General features: G+C 38.4%; 1 protein-coding gene across 3 annotated transcripts; it reads left to right on the top strand.

Moving 5' to 3' along the window:
- The first annotated feature begins 662 nt into the window (after positions 1–662).
- LOC102223385 (protein lin-28 homolog B-like) lies at positions 663–23,588 on the top strand. 3 transcript variants are annotated; one of them, XM_023348286.1, is made up of 5 exons: positions 663–880; positions 1,550–1,752; positions 16,756–16,943; positions 19,160–19,487; positions 19,685–23,588. In XM_023348286.1, the coding sequence occupies exons 1-4, from the start codon at positions 871–873 to the stop codon at positions 19,470–19,472; spliced, it is 714 nt and encodes a 237-aa protein (XP_023204054.1). In that variant the 5' UTR covers positions 663–870; the 3' UTR covers positions 19,473–19,487; positions 19,685–23,588. The 3 variants fall into 3 exon arrangements, with proteins under 3 accessions (XP_023204054.1, XP_023204053.1, XP_005802688.1); XM_023348285.1 differs by having other exon boundaries at positions 19,680–23,588; XM_005802631.2 differs by having other exon boundaries at positions 19,160–23,588.
- The last annotated feature ends 440 nt before the right edge of the window (positions 23,589–24,028 follow it).

Here is a 24,028-nt window from a genome sequence, read left to right as displayed (position 1 = left end):
TTCAGTAGCCTTCTTTCAGCCAGCTGACTTTTCAGCGTGCTGCAACAGGTGGAAAAGCTGAAAAACCCCTCTGTACTTGTTTGACATTCTTGCCTTTATTGCACATGAGCAGTGTGGCTGCACATTTTTACTTTTTTTTTTAAACCTCTGTCAGTCTTGGTACAGGTGACCAGGCTCAGGCTAATTGCCACATGTCATTAGCATTATCATTTGCTTTTGGTTCTGAATTGTTCCTTGTTTTTTTTCTTGTTTTTCTTGTTGCCATCACCACCCAATTACCCTGCAGCATTCATCAAAGCATAATTTAATCCCATCTAATCATCTAATCTAATCTGAGTGCATAATAGGCTCATGGTTGCCACACCAGCCCATTTATGATACAGGAAGGGGGGGGGGGGGTGATGCAAACAGTATCTTTCTTACCTGGAATGTGCGTGATTACTTCATGAAGGCTGTTATGGATTTTGTCCTGTTGCCTTCATTGGTGGGAGCAGAAATTAGAAACAAGAAAGCATATAATTGACAAAGTCACGTGTTCTCACTACGGGAACGGGCACAGCCAGTAGGAGAGCGAATGAGAGCGAAGGAGGGAGAGAGAGAGAGAGAGAGAGGCAGAGAGAGAGCAGTGAGGAGGAGTGAGGGAGGGGGGGAATAGAGCGAGAACAGAGGTGGTGTGAGTGAGGAAGGGATCGGAGGGAAGAGAGAAAGACATGACAAAAATATCAAAAGGCAGAAAGCACGCCGTACCATGCGAGCCAAACTGGCTACCGACGGGATCGAGGATGTCGGATTAATGGTGACGACCGCAGCCCGTTTTCGCAGAGGAAGCTTCTCTATCGCAACTTGGGCGCAGAGGGTCCGCGGGGAAACATGGCCGAAGGTTATTCTGCAATTATTATGAATTTTATTTTCCCCCTCCTCCTCTTCCCTTAAAAATATTTTTCTGCTCTTTAATGCGAGCGAAGATGGTGAGGGGGCAAGGAGGCAAGGTGCAGCGTGATTATTGTTGCAAAGCTACTAAAACAGAGGAAAACCTGAACCGCCCCTTGCCGAGCACCGTATCTAACCATGTTTGGCTGCGTTAAGATACGCGCATTGTTGGAGCGTAGCCGTGTAGTAAAAGAAAAAAAAAAAAAGCTCGATGAACCCATGTGTACACCTGCCTTTTTTTTCCCTCCCCCTTTACAACTCCACAGCAGGAACTGGGTTGTAGATGCACGACAGGACAGAAAAGCCCCCCTCCACAAGTTACAGAGCATGCCTGTGCACGATGCAGCAGTGGATGCACTCATCTGTCACGGACTAACAACTTTTCCAGGGGTCACGACACATACACAGCATTGGTGGTCAGGAGATATCAGTTTAGAAATGTTCTACCGCCCGTGAACTTCACATTGCAAGTTATAGGGGAATCCCCGCTTCTAAGTTTGATTTCTTCCTTTCCTTTTTCTTTCTTTCTTTTTTTTTTTTTAATGCAACTTATGTAAAGCGGTATGCAAGCCGGGGGAGATCCCTCTCTAACCCCGCAGCTTTCTGTGTGTGTTTCCAGGAGGGCCGGGTAAAGGTGGCGGTGGCGCTGGCCGAGAAGACCCCGCCAAGTTCACCGAGCAGGAGGAGAGGACTCGAGCCCAGGTCCTGTCCGGATCGGGCTTCTGCAAGTGGTTCAACGTCCGGATGGGCTTTGGATTTATATCAATGACGAACAGCGCGGGGAGCCCCGTCGACCCGCCTCTGGATGTTTTCGTCCACCAAGTAAGTCGGGAAGCAATTAAATAATTTAATAATTAAATAGCTGATCTGTGATGGTGATCAGTTTGATTTATGCCCGAAATGAGGGACGGTGGGTGAGAGGGGGTAGGGGGTGTTTCTCCACACAGAGAGCCAGTTGCTTGTTACATTGTATCATCCGGATGTTTTACATTGCCCAACATGTTACTGTGTAATCACACGTTGTCCACGGGCTTGGAAAAAACACACACACAAAAAAAACCACGTTAAGTTTCCTCTTTGGGCCACATGCGACCAGCTCCCCCCTCCCCTCCTTGCCTGCTTCCCTCTCTGCAGCCCTGCGAGGGGAAGGGAAGAAGAGTTGTGTGGCTGTGACACGGTTAGTTTCACACTTTGGCCCTTAATGGACAGCAGAGCTCGCTTGTCACCCAGCCAGCCTGCTAACATGTCGGCGAGCATGTGTCTCCGCTTTTTTTTTTTTTTTGCTTTATAGTCTTAACTTGACGCCCTCACATTGACTCTTTTGGTCTACTATTCTCTGCTGCTGTTGCTTTTGTTGTAGGATTTTGTGTGATTTAACGAGGAGCTTTCTGAAACGCATGAAGCCAGGCTCGCTTTTCCACCACATGTTGCTCTGTTGATTTATTGTGTAGGCTACGGAGTTCATTCAGAGGCCTTGTTTTCGACTCTTTCCACACTCTTTCTACCCCGTTAACTCGGACTTTTTTTCTTTTTACGGTCCTGTAAAGTTTCTCTTCGAGGATATAAGGAGATTCATGTTCGCCGTTTCTTTGGACACTCTGTCCTGTAGTTGTTGTGGGCTTCAGGGGACTTTGAGCTAAACTGGTCGGGGAAAGAGGGTCACGGTTTTGGCAGTGATATAAAATATATACGCTCACGTAGGATCCTGAAAGCCCACAAATCAGTGGCGGTTCTGGCTTGAATAAGGCCCTGGGCAAGCCCCATCTTTTTTGCCCCACACACAACTAATTACCCCTAAAGAGGTTCCTGCAGAAAGTTTTCAAAGGAGCAGCCAAATTGGGGCCACTGATTTATTTAGGGAATAACAATAATCACCTTAAAACAAACCAACAAAAAAAACAAAAAAAAACAAATGGTGGCCCCTGGCAGAAAGCCATATTGTCCATATTGAAAACTCATTTCCCAGCCACTTACCGTTAATTGAGCTTCCCTTGCCTCGTTATTCAAGATTTTTTAAATTATATTTAGTTAAAAAAACAAAAAAAACTTGTAAAATGCTTTTCTGAATTGCTTTTCTCTTGTTAATTCCATACAGTGTTTCATCAGGAATGTGTGGTTTACAATTATATTGTGACTGTCCTCTTAACTTCCGCATCAGTGATGATGTTCAGTGTGCTGCTCCTCTTTTTCTGCTAGACATAAATATCTTTACCATTTATTTAGTAGACAAAGAATCTCAGTAATTCCACAAATTTTCAATGTCAAATTTTGCAATGGCAATGTGGATTTCCACAATGTGCCTATACGCACAGATGTAGTACGTAAGATGCTATGATACATTCAGGTAACGAGACAAATTAGAATTTTTCCATTTAACAAGTGGAAATGTGACAAAGCTTGGATAAAGTTGTTTTGTGTATTTTTATAAATATAATAAAGGTTTTAAATAAATGTCTTCTTTTTTTGTTCCACCCCTGACGAGATTTTACCCTGAGCGGTAGCCATACTGCTTATGTTAAAATCTTAAAATTCCATTTCACAAAGAATGGAATTAGACAGTGGCGTATGTTAACAGCTTTCCATTAAAACAATGAAGGGTATGATGTGGGAGCTCTCTGCTTAGATTTAGGTTTTAAATTAATGTAAATTAAACAAAAAAAAATTGTACAATCCTTTTAGTTTCTTCAATTTTACTATATGCAGCTGGAGTAAAAGACTAAGAAAAATTCATTGATTGATAAAGAGCAATTTTCTAACTTAAAATGAGATTTCAGGTGTTTTTAGAAACATAACTAAACCTAAGCTTATGATTATTCTGTTTGATAAAGGTTTTTTAAGCAGTGAAGCTATAGTGCTTTAGAAATGTGATCTTCTCCTCATCTATGCTCATTTCCCCTAGAATTTAACCTCTTTTTCTGCTTTCTTAGGGCTTTGATAACATATTAGATTTTAAAAACACATTATGTCTTCTTTTTATTTCTGTTTAGGTTTCACCAAATATACAAATACAAACAAGCTTCGAAATATGTTTTTATCACTGGCGAGTGCATCAAACCTTTGTGTCTTTGGAACAGACCGATTTGGGTTCTGGTCAGTTCAGCAGTGGTGGTACATGGATGAATGCTTCCCTGGGCGGATTCCCACTATTTCCCCTTTAAGGAGAGATTTTAACGATCTGTTTGAGAAAGCTAAGAATCATGCATTTCTTTTTTACAAGCAGATTTCCCAAATATGAGCTGTCTATTAAAATAATCAGTTTGTTTTAAAATACTCCAATTTGGAGTCATCTTTGTATTCCAGTATTCATAGTTGCTTCAGTCTGAGGTTGCTCCTACACCAAAAACAAAGTGTCAGAAATGCTGTTTTTTTTTTTTGCTTTACTTTTGCGTCGTCATCTAAGGGAGCCCTGAATGGGAAGCCCTGAAGGTCATATCGTCTGCATCAAAAACCACCACTGCAGATAAGTTTGCTATTGTTATACTGTTTTTTTTGTTTTTTTACTTTTACAGCTTGCCTGTCACTAGACTATACATTTTTATTTATTTTTTTTGCAAGAGAATTTTTTTCTCTTTCTTTTCTGTATCATTTTTTGACCTTGGTAGAGCTTCCTGTTCCATACTCGGTCTGCATTTCTGCAGATATGTAGGTGATATGTTGGGAGTTGCCATTCTCTGCTTAGTGTTTGTTTTAAAGGATAAAACTGAAGTGAATTCACTGTAACCAGTAAAATGACTCTGTGTTAGAATTAAAAAAATGAAACAAATGTTCAATTAAGAATAAACAGTCTTAAAAACTAAAAGTTAGGTAAAAATCAAACTCAAAAGACACTATAAAATTTTCCTTTTAAAACTGTTAGCTGCTTTCAGGGCTTCCACATGCGGCCATTTTGGAACACCATTGCTATTTTACTGATTCACAAACATTCATTTACAACTTGCAACACATTTAGACAGAAGTGATTTCACTAATTTATGACCGCTGCAGATAGGCACCACAATTATAACAAAAGAGTGAAAAACTGATCATGTTGTTACAATGAAAGTAAAACAATGCAGTCTGCCTGAGGTGCAGATATGTCCAGTTCATGTGTCCTTCACTGTGTAGGGTGTACAATTATATACACATGAAATTGTAAACTTCAAACATTCAGTCCATTTATAAATGAATTTTGTTTTTTGTTTAATCCAAAGTGGATTACTTCACCACCTTATTCTTTATTGATTGTCTTGCTGCTTTTATTCACATAGTAGACCACAAGTACTTGAATACTGTGGGCTCCTTTCTTTCTTGACTCTTTCGGATGCTTTAGAGATGGATCAGGTGTGGAACAGTGAAGGAAACAGGCTTAAGAGCTGAGTAGGTGTTGCATATTATCTGCCTGAATCAGTGTATTTCTGTAGGACTGTATAAACTGTGGGATATAAATGGGTAAAAAACTGGCTGGTTAGGGACATGTCATACTCGCCATTTTAAAGCCCTCAGTTTGTTTTAAACATTTTGATCAATTTCATTGACAGATATTTCAGCACCCTCTCCACCACATGGTGGACAGACAGCGGAGCACCTTCTCACATAGGCTGCTCCAGCTCCGCTGTCGTAGAGACAGATACAGGAAATCCTTCCTGCCACATGCCATCTCACTGTACAATAAAAGCTAAATCATTGTTCTGCACTAATCAGTCCAATTTTGCACAACTGCACTGTGGCACACTTGCTGTACATATATTTACATATACATACTGTATCTGCATTTTTTTGAATCTTTGCAAGGACTGCTCTAAGCTGCTTTTTATATTGACAGCATGTTATATTTTATTTTATTTTTATTTTGTCTACAATTGCTACTCAGTGGTGGTTGTTGTGTGTCTTGGCTCTATGCTGCTGTAACTGCGAAATAATTTCCCTGCTGGGATGAATAAAGTAATTCTATTCTATTCTATTTTGTTGTGCTGAGAGTAAAACAATGATCTCTTTCGAAAAATGCTCTCTTTCAAAATTCGTCTTTCATGTGACGTTTTTTTTAGTAAATGCTGCAAAGCTAGTTTTATGCAATTTTGAGTCATCTTTTTTGATTTCAGTATGGGTATTTTCTGATAAATTATGCCATAAATCCGCATTCTTGCAAAACCAATAAAAGTCACCGAGAGAAGCATCACAGCAATATAAGATCTCGTATGGGTTTATTTTTTCCACATGTATTTTTGCCCATTTAAAAACAAAAAAGCTAATTACCACTTTTTAGGTAAATTAACAAGTCCGCAATGAATTGTGTCTTCACACTAATGCATTTCCATCCCAAAGTCTCCAGCTATGTGTTTACAAGAACACATCTGTCATCTCACACAAAGGGAAGACAATATGCATTCATAAGCAAATCATCATATTGAATGCAAAACAGCTCGTTTATTTGCAAAGGATTCACATGCACCCTCATTAAGACAGTCATTCATTTTCTTCTGCTTCTCCTCCCTCTCTGTCTGCTTCGCCAGCAGCCTAAAGCTGCTTCCATGATTTCTACAGGTAGAGGAGAGAAATCGATCAAAAAATGTCAATTTGTGTTGTTGTTTTTTTTTCTTTCAAAATTTGATTTGAGATCTGTATTTAGGCAAAAAAAAAAAAAAAGAAATACAGAGATATTGATCTAATGTCCGCAAGGAGGTTGTTATATCTAGAGAAATTTCTGTTTGACATGGATGACATGCAATTTTCTTATCATTTTGCCGCAAAGTTCTGTTTGAAAGTAAACAAAATAGAAACAGCTGAAGAAATGTTTAACTGCAAAACACTGGCTATATGTATATACAGAGGAGAGAGAGAGAGTTACGTTAAGAATGGTGGGAAGGGGGGACAAGGAGAAAGAGGGGGAGTGAGAGGAGGAGTTTCCTCTGGAGAGGGAAAGAGGAGGGCTGAGGGAAACCTACGTGTGGGTGAGGGGTGGTGGTGCTGGTTTGGGAAGGGAGGGCGCTAGCGGTGGGTTGTGGAGGAAAAACATGAGTGTGAGCTCGGGAAAAGATGAGTGAGCGCAGGAGCGGGAGGTAAGAAAGGGAGGCCGAGTGTGTGTGAGTGCGTGTATGTTAGGGTCCTATGCCCCCACCACGAGTTCTCCTCCTGGGAGGCCTCCTCATCAGCGCTCCCGTCCATACGATCACTTCTCTTTTTAGGAAGGAGAAGGAGCAATTAGGCATCTTTACTCCCTGATATCTCTCAGATTTGTCATACTTCTATTTCTCTGTCTGGATAGAACATTTCTCCTCTGTGTGAATGTGTGTGGTTTATGCCCCGCAGCCACATTCGAGGTGTTTTCTCCTCGGGCGTTCTTCTAAAGAGAGAATTTTTTATTTTATTTTTTTAAGACAAAAAGGTAAGAGAGAGTTCTGGGGTGTGTGGCAAAGAGACACTTGCCCTTAATCTGCAATCGTTTTGAAACTTTGAACAGTTCGTGACTGAAATCTCCCTAGCGTGTATGTTTAATTTATAAGTGTGTTTCTGTTATTGATGCAAAAGGGTTGTAAGATGTTACAGCACTCGAGAGAGTGAGGTTAAAGTGGGCCCCTAGTGAGATTAACCTCTGGTCTGTGTCACCGTTTGGCATGCAGACCCCACCCATCTCTGCCTTCAGATAGCCAGTGTCAGGCTTTATGTCTCCTGCTGCCACACCGGCTCCAACCCACCCTTCTCTTCTCTATGTTTGGGGGGGGGGGGGGGGGGGGGGGGCAGAAGAAGAAGAAGAAAAAGTGGTCACGTGACTTCCTTTTGAGGAGCTGGCCACATGCAGCGGAGATGATTGGTAATTGGAACAGTGGCATCGGGGGTGGGGCTGAGAGGAGGGTGGGGGTTAGGGGAGGACTAGGACTTCAGATGGGTCACAGTTCATTTAATACACAAAGACAGCTGATTATGTGAGCCGATTTTGGTTGTGTTTAAACTTTTTACTTTAAACAAATTTAATTAAAGAAATCTAGAACATAAATAAATAATATTTCTGTGATTTGTCAGTGTGAATTATGGTTTTGTCAAGGCATAGTAAAATGTAAGAAAATTACAAAAAAATCTGGCTTGTTTTAGCACGAGGCCACTGACAATTAACAATTAATTGTGCAATTGCAATGTGGCTGATAAAATTCTGATCATCGCTTGCACATTCACCACAATCTGCTTAATTTATTCAGAAGAAAGAAAAAGGTAGGTGCAACTAACAGAACTGTTTTATTTGTTGTTGTTTTTTTGTTACTGGCTAGTATTTGTTTTTTTCCTCTAAATGTCCTTTATTAATGAATCCAAATTCTCTTCTAGCAAAAAATAACATTCTTTATTCTTCAAAATCAGCTTTTTGGAAATAAAGGCTTTAAAAAAGTTTTACTTTTATGTGACTGCAAATAAAAATGAGCTGAATAGTGTTATATTTTGTGCTAAATTGCAAATTTCTACACAAGACAATTAAGCACAGCATATAAGTATTTAAATGAATAAATGTAAACAAAATAAAAGAAACAAATAACTTGAAACAAATCAGTTTATTAGGTAATTCTGTGGGACAGAATCCTGTTGACAGGATATATGCATAACCACACAATAAATAAATACAAAAAATAAATAAAACAAAAATAAATTAGTAAATAATTGTACTTTAATTGAATCACTTAATTAACATGAGAAATGGTGAATTATTGACAAGATAATTGGCACATACAACGCTGACGGACCGTCGGGCAATACATACCACAGGTAATAAATGTAACATTTATTTCAAAGTAAATATAAAATTTTAAAATAATGAAATCCTTTAAAATAACTTATTTAAAGTAAATCACCTTTTTTCTGCTGTTGATCTTAAATTATTAATGGGTCAAAATGGGAAAATAATTTGAGTTCTTTAAGAAAAGGACATTTTAATATTTAACTATAAGTCACAATAAGGACTCAAATAAATGAGTTATCATTTTGTCAGTTTTGTGTGCAGAGAAAACATCTACAATCATATCATCTATCTATAACAATTACTTCTGATCATCCAATCTCTTCTAAAAATTTGCTGTTTGACCCATCATCATGGATGCTGTAGTCATCCATTTGGCTGATTCAGACTATGCTTAACTTAAAATGACCTAATCAGATTAATGTTTTAATTTATCAAATAATCCAGTCATCAACATCTTAAAAAATTATGAATCAAGCAGCTACTGTAGTTTTGTCTGATCAAAGCAGATTATGTTTGGGTTTTTTTTTCTGCAGCTGGTCTGCATTGTTTGATTAGGTGCAGTTAGCAGTGTCTGTGTGTTTTATCACCAGTCACCTTAGTAGGGTTCATTTCCCCCTCTCATGCTGATAAACGTACCGAGATGATGTAGTGCTTCCTGGCCCAGATCAAATATTTGCTCCAGTCATAATCAGGGGGTGTTGGATGTTGTTAATTTGAGGCAGGGGAGACGTGAAGGCTTTTAAGTGTTTGATGGGGGTTGGGCCGGGTTCAAGGGTCAGGGCCACTAATGACAACGTGTTGAGGAGGACTCTGCATCAGGAGAGTTGCTCTGTTGGTGGTTTTCACTGCTGCTTTTATGTGTCTGTACATTTTTTTCCGCCTCTCCCATCTTCTTTCTGCCGTGGCTGATATACATCGCGCTGAGAGACGTCCGTCTGAGATGGTCTCACCCAGCTTTGTCTGCTTGGAATTTCCTGCGCGTAAAAAGCTGCCTAATGGCCCCACGCCGCACGCTGATCACCATCTCCCTCACTCTCACCTTTTTACACAATCCCTGTCCTCTTAATTCAGAGAGCAGCACCTCGTGGGCCACCTCTGACTCAAAGCATCCCGTAATTAGCCATTGCAAAAGTGTCGGTCGCCCTGGAGAGAGGCAGTTGGAGGATGGTGGGTCTCCTTTGCTCCCTCTCTCTCTGTTTCCACATCCCCTCACGTTACAGCTTCCTGTATTGATTGCTGGGCCTAGTGATGACGAGGGCCGCCTGATGAAAAGGAGAGCTATTTCTATCCAGGATGTCAGAGTATATATATTGATCACAGGCTTCTTCCTATACACACACATACACACCCCCACACTCACATAGAGCCATAGAAGGATATCCATTCAAGGAAAGCACATATTCTGTATTGATGACGGCAGCAATGTATCAGTTGCATGCAATGTAAAAGAGAAAATGTGCAAAACATTTTATACTCCTGATTGAAGGGATTTTAGTCGGGTATAGGGTGGAGGACAAAGTGAACACTTTGTCCTCTCCCCTTCATTAGAGGCATCAGCTAAGATTCCCTTTACCTAAAACGATGATAATCAGGTCTGCAGAAGTGTTTGACCTACGACATCAAGGAACGTAGATAATAATACCCAACAAAATACGCTGGAATAATCGACACTACAGCAGCTTTTGTGCAGCACTATTTCAGCAATTTATTTTTATTTTTTAAGAAAATTTGGTAATGACAGAGATGAGATCAAAATTGTGTAACCAATTATTTCTAGTACTGTAAAAGTTTTGTGCCAATGCAGATTTTGGTTGAGTCGGATTTATCTTTTAGAGCCACAAGACAAGATGCAAGAACAGAATTGGAAACATTTTGTTTGAACTTTCCTGCTGTCAAAAACTATTTCATGCCATAGTGCTGTGTAAGAGAGAAGTAAAACAAGATTTTAAAATAAAGACAAAATCAAAAAGAAGTGCAAAAAGAGTGAGTTTGCATTTTCAGCTGCCTTTAGTCTCTCATATTAGCCGTTTGGACAGGTGGCATTTCTAAAAGTCTCCAATTGTATTTGTTAGTGAGCTGAGATTTTTAAAAGGCTGACAGCCTTTCTTAATCCACCACAACAAACCAGAGGTTGGAAACTCAAAAAATGGTTAAACAAATCTGCTTTGTCGTACTTCATTTAGTCTTCCCTTTATCAGCTTTAAGTCTCTCTCTCGCCCACTTTCCTGCAGCCTTGGTGAGACATTTTTCTTGTCTCAACATGCAGGAGCTGCAGTTTCCTTTTAAATAGATTGTTACATCTTTGTGCTACGTTTGATTTTATCAATAAACATCTCAGAGTGTCTGAAAATAACTCAGTAATGTCCTCCGCACCGAGAAGGAAAAAATTCAGACTTTTGTGTTTCCGATCGGTTAGTCACTAGTCAGGTGCTAAGTGAATTAAATCTGGACACGCTGAGATAAACAGTGTATGGATTGTAGTGTATTAAATATATCAAAAGAAGAAAATATTTGGATGTTTATTAATTACTTTAACCTGCGGCTGCTTGTGTGAGATGTCAGCCTCATTTCATTAGCAATGACTTTGCATACCGTTATCCTGCATAATTCATCCGAATCTTGCAAAGATGTTTTAGCTCTTATTCTGATTTCACTCAGACTGGAAAGCACTATTACTAGTACATAGTGTTTTCAGGGGTTTTTATTCTGTTACTTCAAAAGCTGTCAGCATTGTTAACAAATCCAAATGAGTCGCCCATGGTAACAAAATGCTTTGTTATTTATCTATTTCACGCCGGCCTGCATAGATTTTAAGCCTTATGAATTTGCTTTATTTGTTTATGGTCTACTTTGTTAATTGGATTTATAGGTAGGGGGTCCGAAGATCTTTTCTTTTGTTCTCTGTTCCGCTCTATCTTAATATCCTGGAGGATGTTTTATTCCCTAAAATAGTTCTCTTCCTTTTCCTCTTGTAGGTATCAATTCATTTGTTAATTTGTAATTCCACTGAATTACAGCCATAAGCAAGTGTAGCTTGTCTGTGTACCTCATGGCGATCTAACATAAACAAACTGATCTCTCTTTAATTTCTTGAAAATTAAATTGTTGAACTTGGATTTTGATATGTTTTATTACTGGGTAAATTTCAAAATAGCGTTAGCTGGCAACTGAACGTATGAGAACAGAGTGCTGAATTGGCCTTTAGTAAGGTATGGGGGTTGGTACTGGATTGATTTAAGATGACTATCCCCAGGATTTCTGTTATTGAGCAGTGAAGTTTCCAGTCAGGTCTGGTTATTTAACCTACCAAATATAATCTGCATCAAAAGTTGCTCCTCCGTTGGAACTCAACAGAATGTGGTTGAGGTATTTCCCTTACCCCCACTACCACCATTGCAGATTTTCCCCTGCAGGCCACTCCCACATTCTGCATTTTCCCAATCGCTCTGCCTTTCATGTTCTCCTTGGGTTTTTTTTCTCTCCCTCTCCTCGGTCATGCCCTCTGCTGACCTCTTTGCACAAACTGATACGGGTCAGGACACCCGACAGGTCAAGCGAGAGGAGGGAACTCGGATTACTCCAATTTTTTTTTCTTCTTCTTTTTCTCTTTTCCTGCGTTCACTAACGTATGCGTACTCTGCAATAGCGGCAGAATTCACTACATGTGCTGCTGCAAGTGCATGCTGCGAGACGTGATGATGATGCTACTTCCTATTTAATGATTTGTGTGTGTGTTTTCCTGCATTGCTGCAGAACAAAAGGGGTTGTGTGGCTTCCTTGCTGGTGTCTTGTGGGAATTTAGGAGTATAGAAAAGGGGGGCCGGGGGGCTGGACTGCGAGATGTGCCACTCAACTTTGACCTGAAGAAAGAAACTGCTTGGTGAATGAAGGGAGGAGAGGAAGAGGAAATACTCTTGTGCCACAGTCTGGAGACTGGTCGATGATTATTCATCATGATTCTCAGTGTTTTGTGGGGGGATGGGCTCAAGTTTTTGCTCCCGTTTCATAGATTTCCGCTGAAAGAATGCCTTTTGGTCATTGGCTTAGTTTATTGATGGCAATAATGAAATTGATTTAAAAAAAAAATAAATAAATAAAATATATATATATATATATATATATATATATATATATATATATATATATATATATATATATATATATATTTTAGTTGTATTGCCAGCTAATATATATATATATATATATATATATATATATATATATATATATATATATATATATATATATATATATATTTTAGTTGTATTGCCAGCTAATATATATATATATATATATATATATATATATATATATATATATATATAATAAGATTATAGCAAAAAATAAGTTTGTTTGTCTACATATAAAAAAGACAAAAACTATAATGTTGATTATTAAATGTCCTTTTTTCGTTTTCCTTAGAAAATTTGTTTTTCGTTTTAAAATAACAATAGGAAATTATTTATTTATTTTTTGTACAAATTTATTCGTATATGATATGAAATATTAAAATAAATGACTAATGTAACGTATGCTCTTATTTTTTTTCTACTACATTTAATATCTATTCACAGTAAAAGTGTCTAATGTTAAACAAGTAAAAATGATTATCATCCTTATAACAATAATGATAATAATTATTATAACGGCCAGTTTGATCGGTGTCAGTTGGTTGAAGCCACACACTCTCGTTTGTGACTCACTGTCCCTTCTGTTTTATTCCATCCCTTGCATCTGCGCTGCAGAACTGTTGCTCTCGCTCATTTCCATTTCCTGATCCTCCTTCACTTCCTCAGAGCTCAATACCTGAACAACAGGAATGGATGAGCTGCGTCAAATACGCAAAGCCTCCAAGAAGACAGAATAGTTTTAAAGTTGATGAGTGTAAAGAAACAGTTGTTTCTGGAAAAAAAATGCATCAAATTAAATTAAACTGATTAAACTGGAGTTGCATAATTTTTTATTTTTATTTTTTTGGATACTTATGTAAATTCCACAATTTTCTCTCATCATTTAAAACTATTTGTTGCTGTTGTGATTATCATTTGCTTTTGTGACCTCGTCGCTTGTAAATTATGTTTTATAAGCAGAAATATTTACATTGCTTAAAAATGATAAAAAGATCTGACAGGAATGTCTTTTTTTATCATTTCAATTTGATTTGTAGAAAAGTATGGCCTGTTAAGCTCAATAACATAAGCAAAAAGAGAAACATTCAAATCATAGACCATCTAAGTGTAATTTGATTTTTATAATATTGTAAATACAACTATATCAGTTATAAAAAGAAAAAGAATAATTTAGTTAGAATAGTTAAAACAAGTAGGATTTTATTATTGTTTAATATTTATCCTCCCTCTGTTGGTAAAGTTTTACCACTTAGCTTGTTATGTATTTTAAAAAATTCACCTAAAATATCAGAGTAAAGGAAAATATTTCTTTATATATTTCTTAAAAATTTTCAAATGTTGAATTGCATGAACATAAACACAGTCTTTAGCTTTAAACTTTTTTATTTTAGAATGGAAAGCTGAAATAAATTTTTAAAAATATTTTATTATTATTTTACTTGTTTGCTTAATATTGACGCGAACAAATAAATACTTAATATTTATTTGGCATAGCTACAATGGAACTCCCATCACTGGCAAAGCTTGAAAAATGTAAACATAAAACTTGTATAAAATACAAAGTACAGCTGGGGTTAAAATTATTCCTATCCCTGGAAAAGTTATGTTGTTGTTTTTCTTTTATTTAACCAACTGTTTGTTTGTGATTGAAAACAAGACATTCCTCTAAAAGATGATATAAGAAGTGTAGATTTTGAAAACATGAGTTATCTTTTTTTATTCACATTTCATTAAGAGTTGGTATGTCAAAAATAGTTTACACCCTTCTCAATAATTGGTGGACGAATCTATTTTTACTATAGTAATAAGTGGTGAATTTCATGGTCCCAGTGGTATTTTGGTAATTTGTCTTCAGTTCCAAGTATTTGAAGTTGGAAGGTTTCTTTGTAATCTTTAGATCCGCCACAGATTCAGATTGAATTCAGGACTTTGGCTGGGCCACTCCAAAACATTAATATTAGTTCCAGTCAGAAGAAACGGGCTGCTAAAATCAAAAGATTACTTTAAACCTAAATAATTGGGGGTTAGCTGTACATTGTATCTGTATAATTGTGTACTCTTTTTGGTTCTTTCTTACTTCATAAACCTCCAGACCTTTAAATTATTATTTAGTTTAGTCTTAAATAATTAATCAAAATGATAAAGAAATTAAAAGGTTTTCACAGACACTTTTGGAATAGTGGTCAAGATCAAAGAGCAAATATTGTGATAGACGTTTCACACATTTCATAGATTTCTTTTAATCAATAGGATTTAATGAATAAGACTCCTACGCTGCCTTATAAAAAAATGAAAACTAAGTCATTCTTTCATTGGTTCTCAACTGAAAATGAAACTGCAGAGGGTTCATCCACCGAGCTTCTTTGCACTCTCTTCTCTTTGTTGTATACATTGACATTTTTTTCCTCCCGTATATATTCATTTGTGCATACAAGACTCCTATAGATCACCTTTAGCTTCCTGCAACTGCAGCAGACTTGAGGGGGGGGGAGCTGCTGGGCACATTTTCTCTCTCCTGCCTCTACAGTTCTACATTTGATTCGTTCAGAACTCTTCATTACTTGTTTTCTTTCTTTCTTTTTCCTGTCTCCTACACATCTGTCTCTTTAGCAGGCATTGCTTTTACAGATAACCTGCATTTGTTATTTATAGCCCCTTGATGTATAGCAAGTTGCAGGCTTGCTGTTGCACGCTGCACGCTCGTGTGGGGGTGTGTGTGTGTGTTTACCTATGCCGGGATCTGCAGGGCTCGCCTCGATTTGTGAAGGTCATGGATACAGTGCCTGTAAGCTGCCGCTTCTGTCGCGATCAACGAGACATAAATCACTGTCTGCTGGTTGTGCAGTAACTAAATCAATAACTGGGATCATGTAGAAAAGACGGATGGCGAATGTGTTAAAGGGAAATGATGGCACGGCAGCATGACTTGTATCTTTTGAGGGTGCAGAAGGAATAGGAAGTGGCATCTCTGCAAAAGTAGATAAAGAGAGAACACCAAGGACACGCTGCACACAAAAAGTCATGTTATGTTCATATAGCATGCTTAAGGAAAAAGGTCTTTGTCTCGCCATGTTTCACGTTGTTTTGCTGGATGTTTTTTCCTTTATGTGACAGTGTGAAAAATCCCACATAGTAATATTTATTTTGTTTATTGGTGCTGATGTTCTGTGAAAAGTTTCCAAAGTTGGATTTGGGAAGTGTAAATTGGAGAGCTGTTTGTTCACAGTTACAATATATATGGCGACCGCTCAATATTAAAGGTGTTAAATTTGCCCCAGTGGGTGTGGAGGCTTCTGGAACTCTGAGGCAACGGTGGATGCAACATGAAACCAATCAATAGTCATATTTTGTATAGGAAAAGACAAATGTGCTCTCTGAACTTAAATAGTTTTTGTCAGTTTTCCAAGACGAAGCAAAAAAAGCAAAGTTAAATACATTATTCATTATGGTTCCAACTAATCTAAATCTGAATTGCTTATTTATTTCTTTTTTTAAATAAATTATCATCCTGATGATGTTCAATATTCTAGGGATGCACTTTGTCAGAAAAAAGGAAGAAAATTACATAAAGATAACAGCTCGAAAAATCCAAAAGATTATAACTCAGAAAAGAGTAAAAAAAAAAATGCTGCAGGTAATTCTTTGATAGAGTTAGTCCTTTTCAATCAAGCAGAAAAGGAAGGGATCAGAAGATGAATTTGATTTGTATGAAATTTGATGAAATTGTCTGTAATATTCAATTTGTTCTTACACCGAAAATGGTGGGAGTCCCCCCCCTTTTTTAATGGATTTGAATGTCAACGATCAGAGCCGCTCTAGGAAAAATTGGCCAATTCTCATGTCTGGCTGACTGATTGTCGCATTTCTTCTTGTGCTGCATTAGGGATCCATGAATATAATGCAAAAGCCCCGTGCGTTGCATTTCAGCTAACAGCGTTTTTCACGTTCATATAGAGAACTATGTTATTTATTTATTTATTCTATATTTCCCAACAGAGCAAACTGGTGATGGAGGGTTTTCGCAGCTTAAAGGAGGGTGAGCAGGTGGAGTTCATCTACAAGAAGTCCTCTAAGGGCCTGGAGTCCCTGCGGGTGACCGGACCTGGTGGAGGACCTTGTGCGGGCAGTGAGAGGAGACCTAAAGGGAAGGTTCCACTCCTGAAACGTAAACCAAAGGGAGATCGGTAAGCATTAAAAATGAAATGATTCCATATATCATATACCTCTGGAAATGTAATTAGGCCACCCAGTAGAAGCACATCTGAGGAAATCTGAATGTATGTGTGTGAAAGATGGCTGTAGTAAAGTGGGAGTTCACAAATGTACATCTTGAAGCATCCAGCCCTTTCTGAGTAGGCTGAGAGTATAGATTAACTCTATTCAACCTGCCAATGTACATGCCTGTTGCCATGGTTATTGTGTAGTGTAATATGAAAATGAATAGGACTCTTCGTCTGCCATAGGCGCTGTTTTAAATCAATTTGCCAGCTCCTACATTTGCGAGTGTGATTGCGAATAGGCGGTGCCTCTATTGCTCGTTTGTTTCGTCGTCATCAGTAACAACCTAAAGAATGATATGCTCAAATGTGTGAAAGGCACCTTGACACCTTGGCTCCTTGAAAACCCCTGGCGGTTAGAGGTAAGTGTGTTCCCTGTCCTCTGAGGAAAACGAGAGCGCTTTCATTCCACGACCGCTATACGCAACTGTATTGTTTTAAGGATTCATTTGCATTTTAAAACCCAGCCCTACCACGCTTTGTTACCAGAAAACACCTGGAGTATTGTTGTGCTCCTTTTGAAATTTAGAACATAAACACTGTTGTTGGACAACCAGGAACTGTATCTGAGAGGAGACTCCATGATTGTTTTACACAGCTGAATAATTCAGCTTATTTGGGATAATTGATCCAGAGTTGGGTCAAGTGTCAAACTTTTAGCAAGGCTGGAAGGAGCCGGTGTTGGATTCATAGATGGCAGGTAGATGACTGTGACGTAATTGGCGTTATTGGGCATGCTCAGTCCCGCAGCAGTTTTGAAAGTGATGCCACTCTGACCCCTGCTGGCCCTGATAGTGTATAACAACACGCCAACCCTTCAGACCTCTGCTCAGGCAGTCTATTTGCGTTAGGATTTGAACAAATGCTGTTATCTGACAAATATTGTCTCACATGTTATTTGGTGAAGAGAAAATCTCTTTTGGAAATGCATCTGAGCAAAATAGACTTTCCTTACCTCAGTAAATTATATTCTATTATTATAGTCTCCATGTGAAGGGTTTTTGTTTAATACATCACTAATAGTGAGTCATGGCTAAACGTGTCGGTGATTGATGAAATGTTCAGTCAAAGGACAAGGTTTTTAGGTTTTCTGACCCTATTTTACTGACACATTTGTCTATTTGTATTTCTTCTTTTTAAAGTGTTTAAATCTTTTGCTCCCAAGGATTTACTGTGGTGGTGCAAAAACATTGTACCTCATGAACCAGTGTTGGTGTTACTCATATTTATAGATAAAAAGAAATACTATCACATGTGTCAAACTGCTTTGGCTTCATCGGGTCAAAAATGATTAACAACCAAAAAAATCCATATTAGTCAGTAGAATATCTTAGAAGAACTGAATCAATGAATGAATGAGTTCCTTATTGCTTCTAGTGAAGCTTCTAGTAAAAATACATATTTGTAACTGCCTTTTTATTAAGCTATCCATTTGGTGCAGCTTACATTACGGCTTTTTTTACCCCTCCAGGGGGTCTTTTGTGGGCTCTAGTGTCCCTTATATGACAGTAGGCTGACAGGAAACGGGGAAGGAGAGGGGGGAAGACATGCGGCAAATATCGTCGGGTCCGGGAGTTGAACCCGCGATGGCCGCGTCGAGGACTCAAGGCCTCCAAATATGGGTCGCGCTATCCACTACGCCACCATGGCACGCCCTACATTACGGCTTTCTTGTTAAGAAAGCTGGGTTTTGATTCCTTAGTTATTATTGTAGTTTAAGATTATTGGGACAACAACAAAACCATTCCCCTAAATGAGAAGCACACAGTGTCCAGAGCGTATATCAGCGGACACAACAGAAAATAAAAGTTGATTGGTATGGACTTATCCTAAAGGATAGATTTTAATCTTTTGACAACCAATTGTCAATCAAAAACAAGGAACAGAGATTTGTGCAGAGAACTGAAAAATAAAACGACATACCCCCATCTTGTGGTGACACTTGTAATAGCAGGTGGAAAATTTTATTTTTGGATTAGTGTTTCTACAGGAGCAAGGATTGATGGTTAGATGAATGCAAAGCTGTTAGCGGTTGCCAAAGACTCACTAAAAATTCAAACCGTTTTTCAGCGCTGTGTATTCTGTAACTGTTTTCATTTGCCTCTTTTTCCTTTCATTTGCAGCTGTTATAACTGTGGAGGTCTGGATCACCATGCCAAGGAGTGTGGCCTGCCCCCCCAGCCAAAGAAATGCCACTACTGCCAGAGCATCACTCACATGGTAGCCCAGTGTCCCCACAAGGCGCTGGCACCCGCCGCAGGCTCTCAGGACCAACAAGCGTCTACCTCGGCCTCCGCTCCAGGGACGGGGCCTCACCTCTGCCTCCCTGAGGAGGAAGAGCGCTCCGGTTCATCTCCCCTGGAGGGGTCCTCCTCGTCACCCGAGGAGCCACACACACACCGCAGCTCACGGACCCAAAGGTGGAGGAAATCCTGAAAATGTTCTGTCGAGGTGAACTTTTTTTCCCCCCAACACACAGCCTCTGACCATCGTGTCTACCTTCAGTCAAGGTTACCTGAAGCCCCCCTTCCTCCTCGTCTACCTCACACTTGTGAAAAAAAAAATAAAAAATTGGGAGTTTTTTTTTTAAATTATTATTATTATTATTTCTTTTATTTTTCATTGTGTTATTTTTCTAACCAGCACAGCTGTGGCAGCGATCAGCGGGGTACGGACGTGCATGAATGTGTGCGACTGACTTGCAGTCATCTGGTGCAGCTATGGAAACGACTGCTGGAAAGGTGACTGCAGGGAATAATTCTTTGTTTCAATCTGTGCAGCTCAATGGTGAAATGTCATTTGTGTGTAGGTTTTGATGACTGTGTTGTTTCTGCTCCCCCTCTGACCTGAAGGGTGGCTATTTTAAAAGCCCCCTTCCTGCTTATTTTGCAAACTGAAAGCCACAACTTTATACTGTAAGCCTAATCATTCAGAGAGAGAGAGAAACAAATCCTGATTGCATCTTCACAGCACACATGGTAGCTCATTTTAAAATGGATTAGGGAACAACTCTTAAGAGCTTGAGTTCCTCTAAGTAATAATCCAGACCCACAGGGCTTTTAGCCTGGCTTCTAGAGATCTTTTGGGGAAACTTAATGCATTCCTGAGGGGTCGTTTTAAAAGCTGCTGAGCTGCTAGAGTATGTTTTCTCTCACTTCAAAACCCTCGATACATATCGCTGGACCAACTGATTGTTGAAGTGTGAGCAAGTGCAAGACTGAGAACAAAGAGGGAGAGTGTGTGCGTTTCATCGATACTCCGAAAGAAATCAGAATAGTCAAACTGGAGAACTGTCTTCTTCATGGGCGAATCATGGCTGTTAAAACTCCACCGTTTTCCTATTATCACAGATAGACGCATATTATAAAAGGCAAATATATAATTAGTCTAGATAATAGTTTAGATTTTAAGTAAAGGCCTTATCATTAGACTTCCATTTTGGTTGTTGCATAATTAGTTTAAAGTAGTTTTTAATATATATATATGTAAAGTTACAAGATATAATTAAAATTATATTAACATTAAGTAAGCGTATATAAAGACTTGGCTCTGATATAGGTGCACAGCCCTGTTTTAAGTGCGTGGGATACATCGTGGTGTGTGAAAATTCTCCCTCTTTACCCATTTTCTATGTAGACAATTCCATTTTTGTACTTCACTCTTTCTCAGACCGATTAGTTTATACAGTCCCTTGCAAAAGTTTTAACACCCCTTTAACTTTTTACATGGATTGTTGTGTAACAACTGCACGCCTCAGCACATTTATTGGGTATTTTATGTGCTTGACCAGCGTAGAATGGGGGATATTTCAGGTCTAATAAGTAAAAAAAAAAAAAAAAAATTACAGAGTGTTTGTATCCAGCACCCCTGAGTCGATCCTTTTTGCTGTGATTAAAGGTGCAAGTCTTTAGTGGTGTGTCGCAGCCACACAATATATCTAATGGGAATTGCAATATGCAGTATTTGAATTGTCTGGTTTCGAAAGTCCCAATTTCAAATGATTCCTTGGATGGAACTTTTGGTGGAATATAATTTTTCAGGTACCAGTCAGTCAATTTCTGCATGCCAGCAATTTATTTGGCCAACTGTATGAGAATGTTGTTAATTTTTAACGACAATGGAAAAAAAATAATAATCAGGAAGTTGGCTTGCCACGGTTTCTCAACTTGATTTTGCTCTGGTCTTTGACTAGGCCATTCTAGCACACAAATATGCTTTGATCTGAACGATAGGAGCTCTGTCTGTATGTTAAGTGTCGTCTTGTTGAAAGGTGATCCTCAAGGATCCAGTGATTTTTTTTTTCCTGGACTATCCCGTATTTTGGCTCCATCCATTTTCCCATCAAATCCTTCCAAGTTCTGTAAGATAGATTTTTTGAGAGTTGTCAGACTGAAGGGGGGCTGAATACTAATACACATCACACTTTGTAAATTCTTAGATAACCATATATATGTCTTACTCCTGCCCTTTCACAAAAAACCCTAATGATATTCATTGAAGTTGTGTCAAAGTTTAAAGGGCATAACACATTTGCAAGGTACTGCATGGTCACAGCACAAAACTCACCTTGAAGATGTAGTTTCTAGCATAACCTCATTACCATAGCTGCTTTACTCACATAATACCTCACAACTTCTTCCTTCGGGAAGTGAATGTCGATAATGTCTGCTCTCTTAGTGTTTTTTTAAAAATGTTTTCCAGTGAAGTCGAACCATATTTTCCTCATCCGTCAGTGCCTAGCGTTTGTCAGTCAGCACCAGTCAGGTGATGGGATGACGTCTCTGCTGCTGCTGCTGCTCCAGTCTCAAAACAATGGAGGGAGAAATAGCCGGACGGATTGGTATAACGGCTTTCGGTATAACTTGAATCCCAAGCATGGCTTTAGTGGCACTTACTGACCCTAACAACTCTTCTCTGACCATACTGAATGTGAAAAGAGCTCATCTGAAGTCGACTCCTCACAAAGTTCACGTAAGGTCGCTTTGGAGTTGTATCTTAATGTTCTGACAAATCAAATAACTTTGTACAAGTATATCAAACTGGCATGTGGGCTTTTGAAAAGCTCTGTAAAGACAACCAACCTTTTTGGTATATTTCTGTACCAAAGAGGTTTGGCTTTTTTTGTTTGTTTGTTTTTCCTTTTCTTGAAGGCATTTAAAGTTAAGACTTGCTGAAGTGCTTGCTTTTTCGGAAATAGAGCAGCTTCTTGCTGAAAGTGCAGCAAAGTGTTTTCTAAATAATATACAGCTTTGAATGTGTGAGTGCGTTGAAAATCAAACAACAAATGCAGCTTGACAGAAAAAGAAAACAAAAAAACAGTGGTTGACCAAACTGCAACTCATGCTTAAATCTCTATGGAAACATCTTTTTGTATGACATATTTTTTACATTTTTACACACAGCTCCTCTCAGGATGATGAACTCGTCTCAGGGAATTAACCAAAAAAAAAAAAGAAAAAAAAAGCAAAGAAAAAAAAAAGCAAAGAAGTGTTTATTATTCTTTTGGGAATCATCCACTGACGGACTCCACAAACTCTTAAGCAATGGCGAAGAGACATATAACCAGTTCAAGTACTGATGATAGCAACTACCTCCTGAGTTACACATAGCTGTTGGTTTCTGGGGTTTTTTGTTGTTGTTATTTTTTAATCGAGCTGTATTACTTTTAGTCTGTATAATAATCGTCTTAGACAGTCTTTTGTGTTGCCACAGATTTCCCCGTCTTCCTTTCCAGATTTAATAATTTTTTTTCTTACTGGAAAACTATTGCTTTTTTGTTTACAGCAAAAAAAAAAAAACCTACCTCATTAGCGCTATTCCTCGACAAGCTCCTTAACTTCTCCCAGGTCGCATGCCTCCTCCATGCAGTTTTTTTTATTATCATTACTTTGTGTCCCGATGGTTTTAAGAAATCAGCCCTGATGTGGCTTTTCACTTGTTTCTCCGTCATTTATTACCGTTGGTTTCTTTTTACTTGCCGCTTTTCCTAAACCCTTCGCAAGATCTCAAATCTGCGAGTAATGAGTGAACAACCATTACTTTGCACAAAGGCAGTGAGTTTACCTCAGCTTGTTGGGCTAGCTATTCACAAATGTAATATTTCGTGGTTGTGAAACTCATTTTTAAGATACTACGACTGTTTTTTTGACTTTGCATTTTATCGTAACTGGGTTTTTTTTATAACCACTTGATGATTTGCCTAACGAGAAGAAGAATAGATTTGCACTTGAGCAAAGATTCCCTGTGTTTTTTGTTTTTATCACTTTGATTTGTTACCAAATAGATATTATTACCTGTTTGCAGGCTCCATGGTAATGGTCTTAGTCACCCATTTTCACAGCTCAAGATAATCAAAAGTTGTTTCTGTTAGATATTGCTAATTGATGTTAATGATTACATTCGTGCAAGCTTATTTGTTTTATATATACTAGAGACAATAACATTTACTCTTAAAAATCAATAGGTTTTGTACTAAATGTGATTTGTTTTCATTTAGTGACATTCCTAAAAGTGTTTTTGAATTCAAGAGATTAAACGTTGCGTATAAAAGCAGTATTACTCTTCAAAATCAACTGAGAAATGACTGTGTTCCAGTGGACCTGCACATGGGACAGAAAGCTTGTTTAAATGAGCTCTGGGATGTATACACAAACATGATTTTCCAGTGTTATTGTTCGCTTTATTATTTGATCTTGATCAGTTTACAGTGCTTTGAAAAACTCTCTCCTGTACTCCTGGTTTTAGATTTGTTTTTCACATCTAAGTGTTTCAGATCATCAACACAATTTTCTTAACAGAGTAAATCCAGACAGCAGTTTCCCAAAAAATTGAATTAAGGAAGGATGTCTATAAAGCCCCCTGTTTAATCATATCTGTAATTATTTACATTTTCTGGTTCAGGTTCTCCTGCCACACCCTGGCCACAACTGAACCCGTCTGATGACAAGTACAATCTCACAAATCATCACATCCTGCCACAATTTAAAACAATT

This window comes from Xiphophorus maculatus, chromosome 15 (genome assembly GCF_002775205.1).
Source record: "Xiphophorus maculatus strain JP 163 A chromosome 15, X_maculatus-5.0-male, whole genome shotgun sequence".
NCBI lineage: Eukaryota > Metazoa > Chordata > Actinopteri > Cyprinodontiformes > Poeciliidae > Xiphophorus > Xiphophorus maculatus.
The sequence above is the reverse complement of the archived record's forward strand: the minus strand, read 5'-3'. Positions and strand labels throughout refer to the sequence as shown.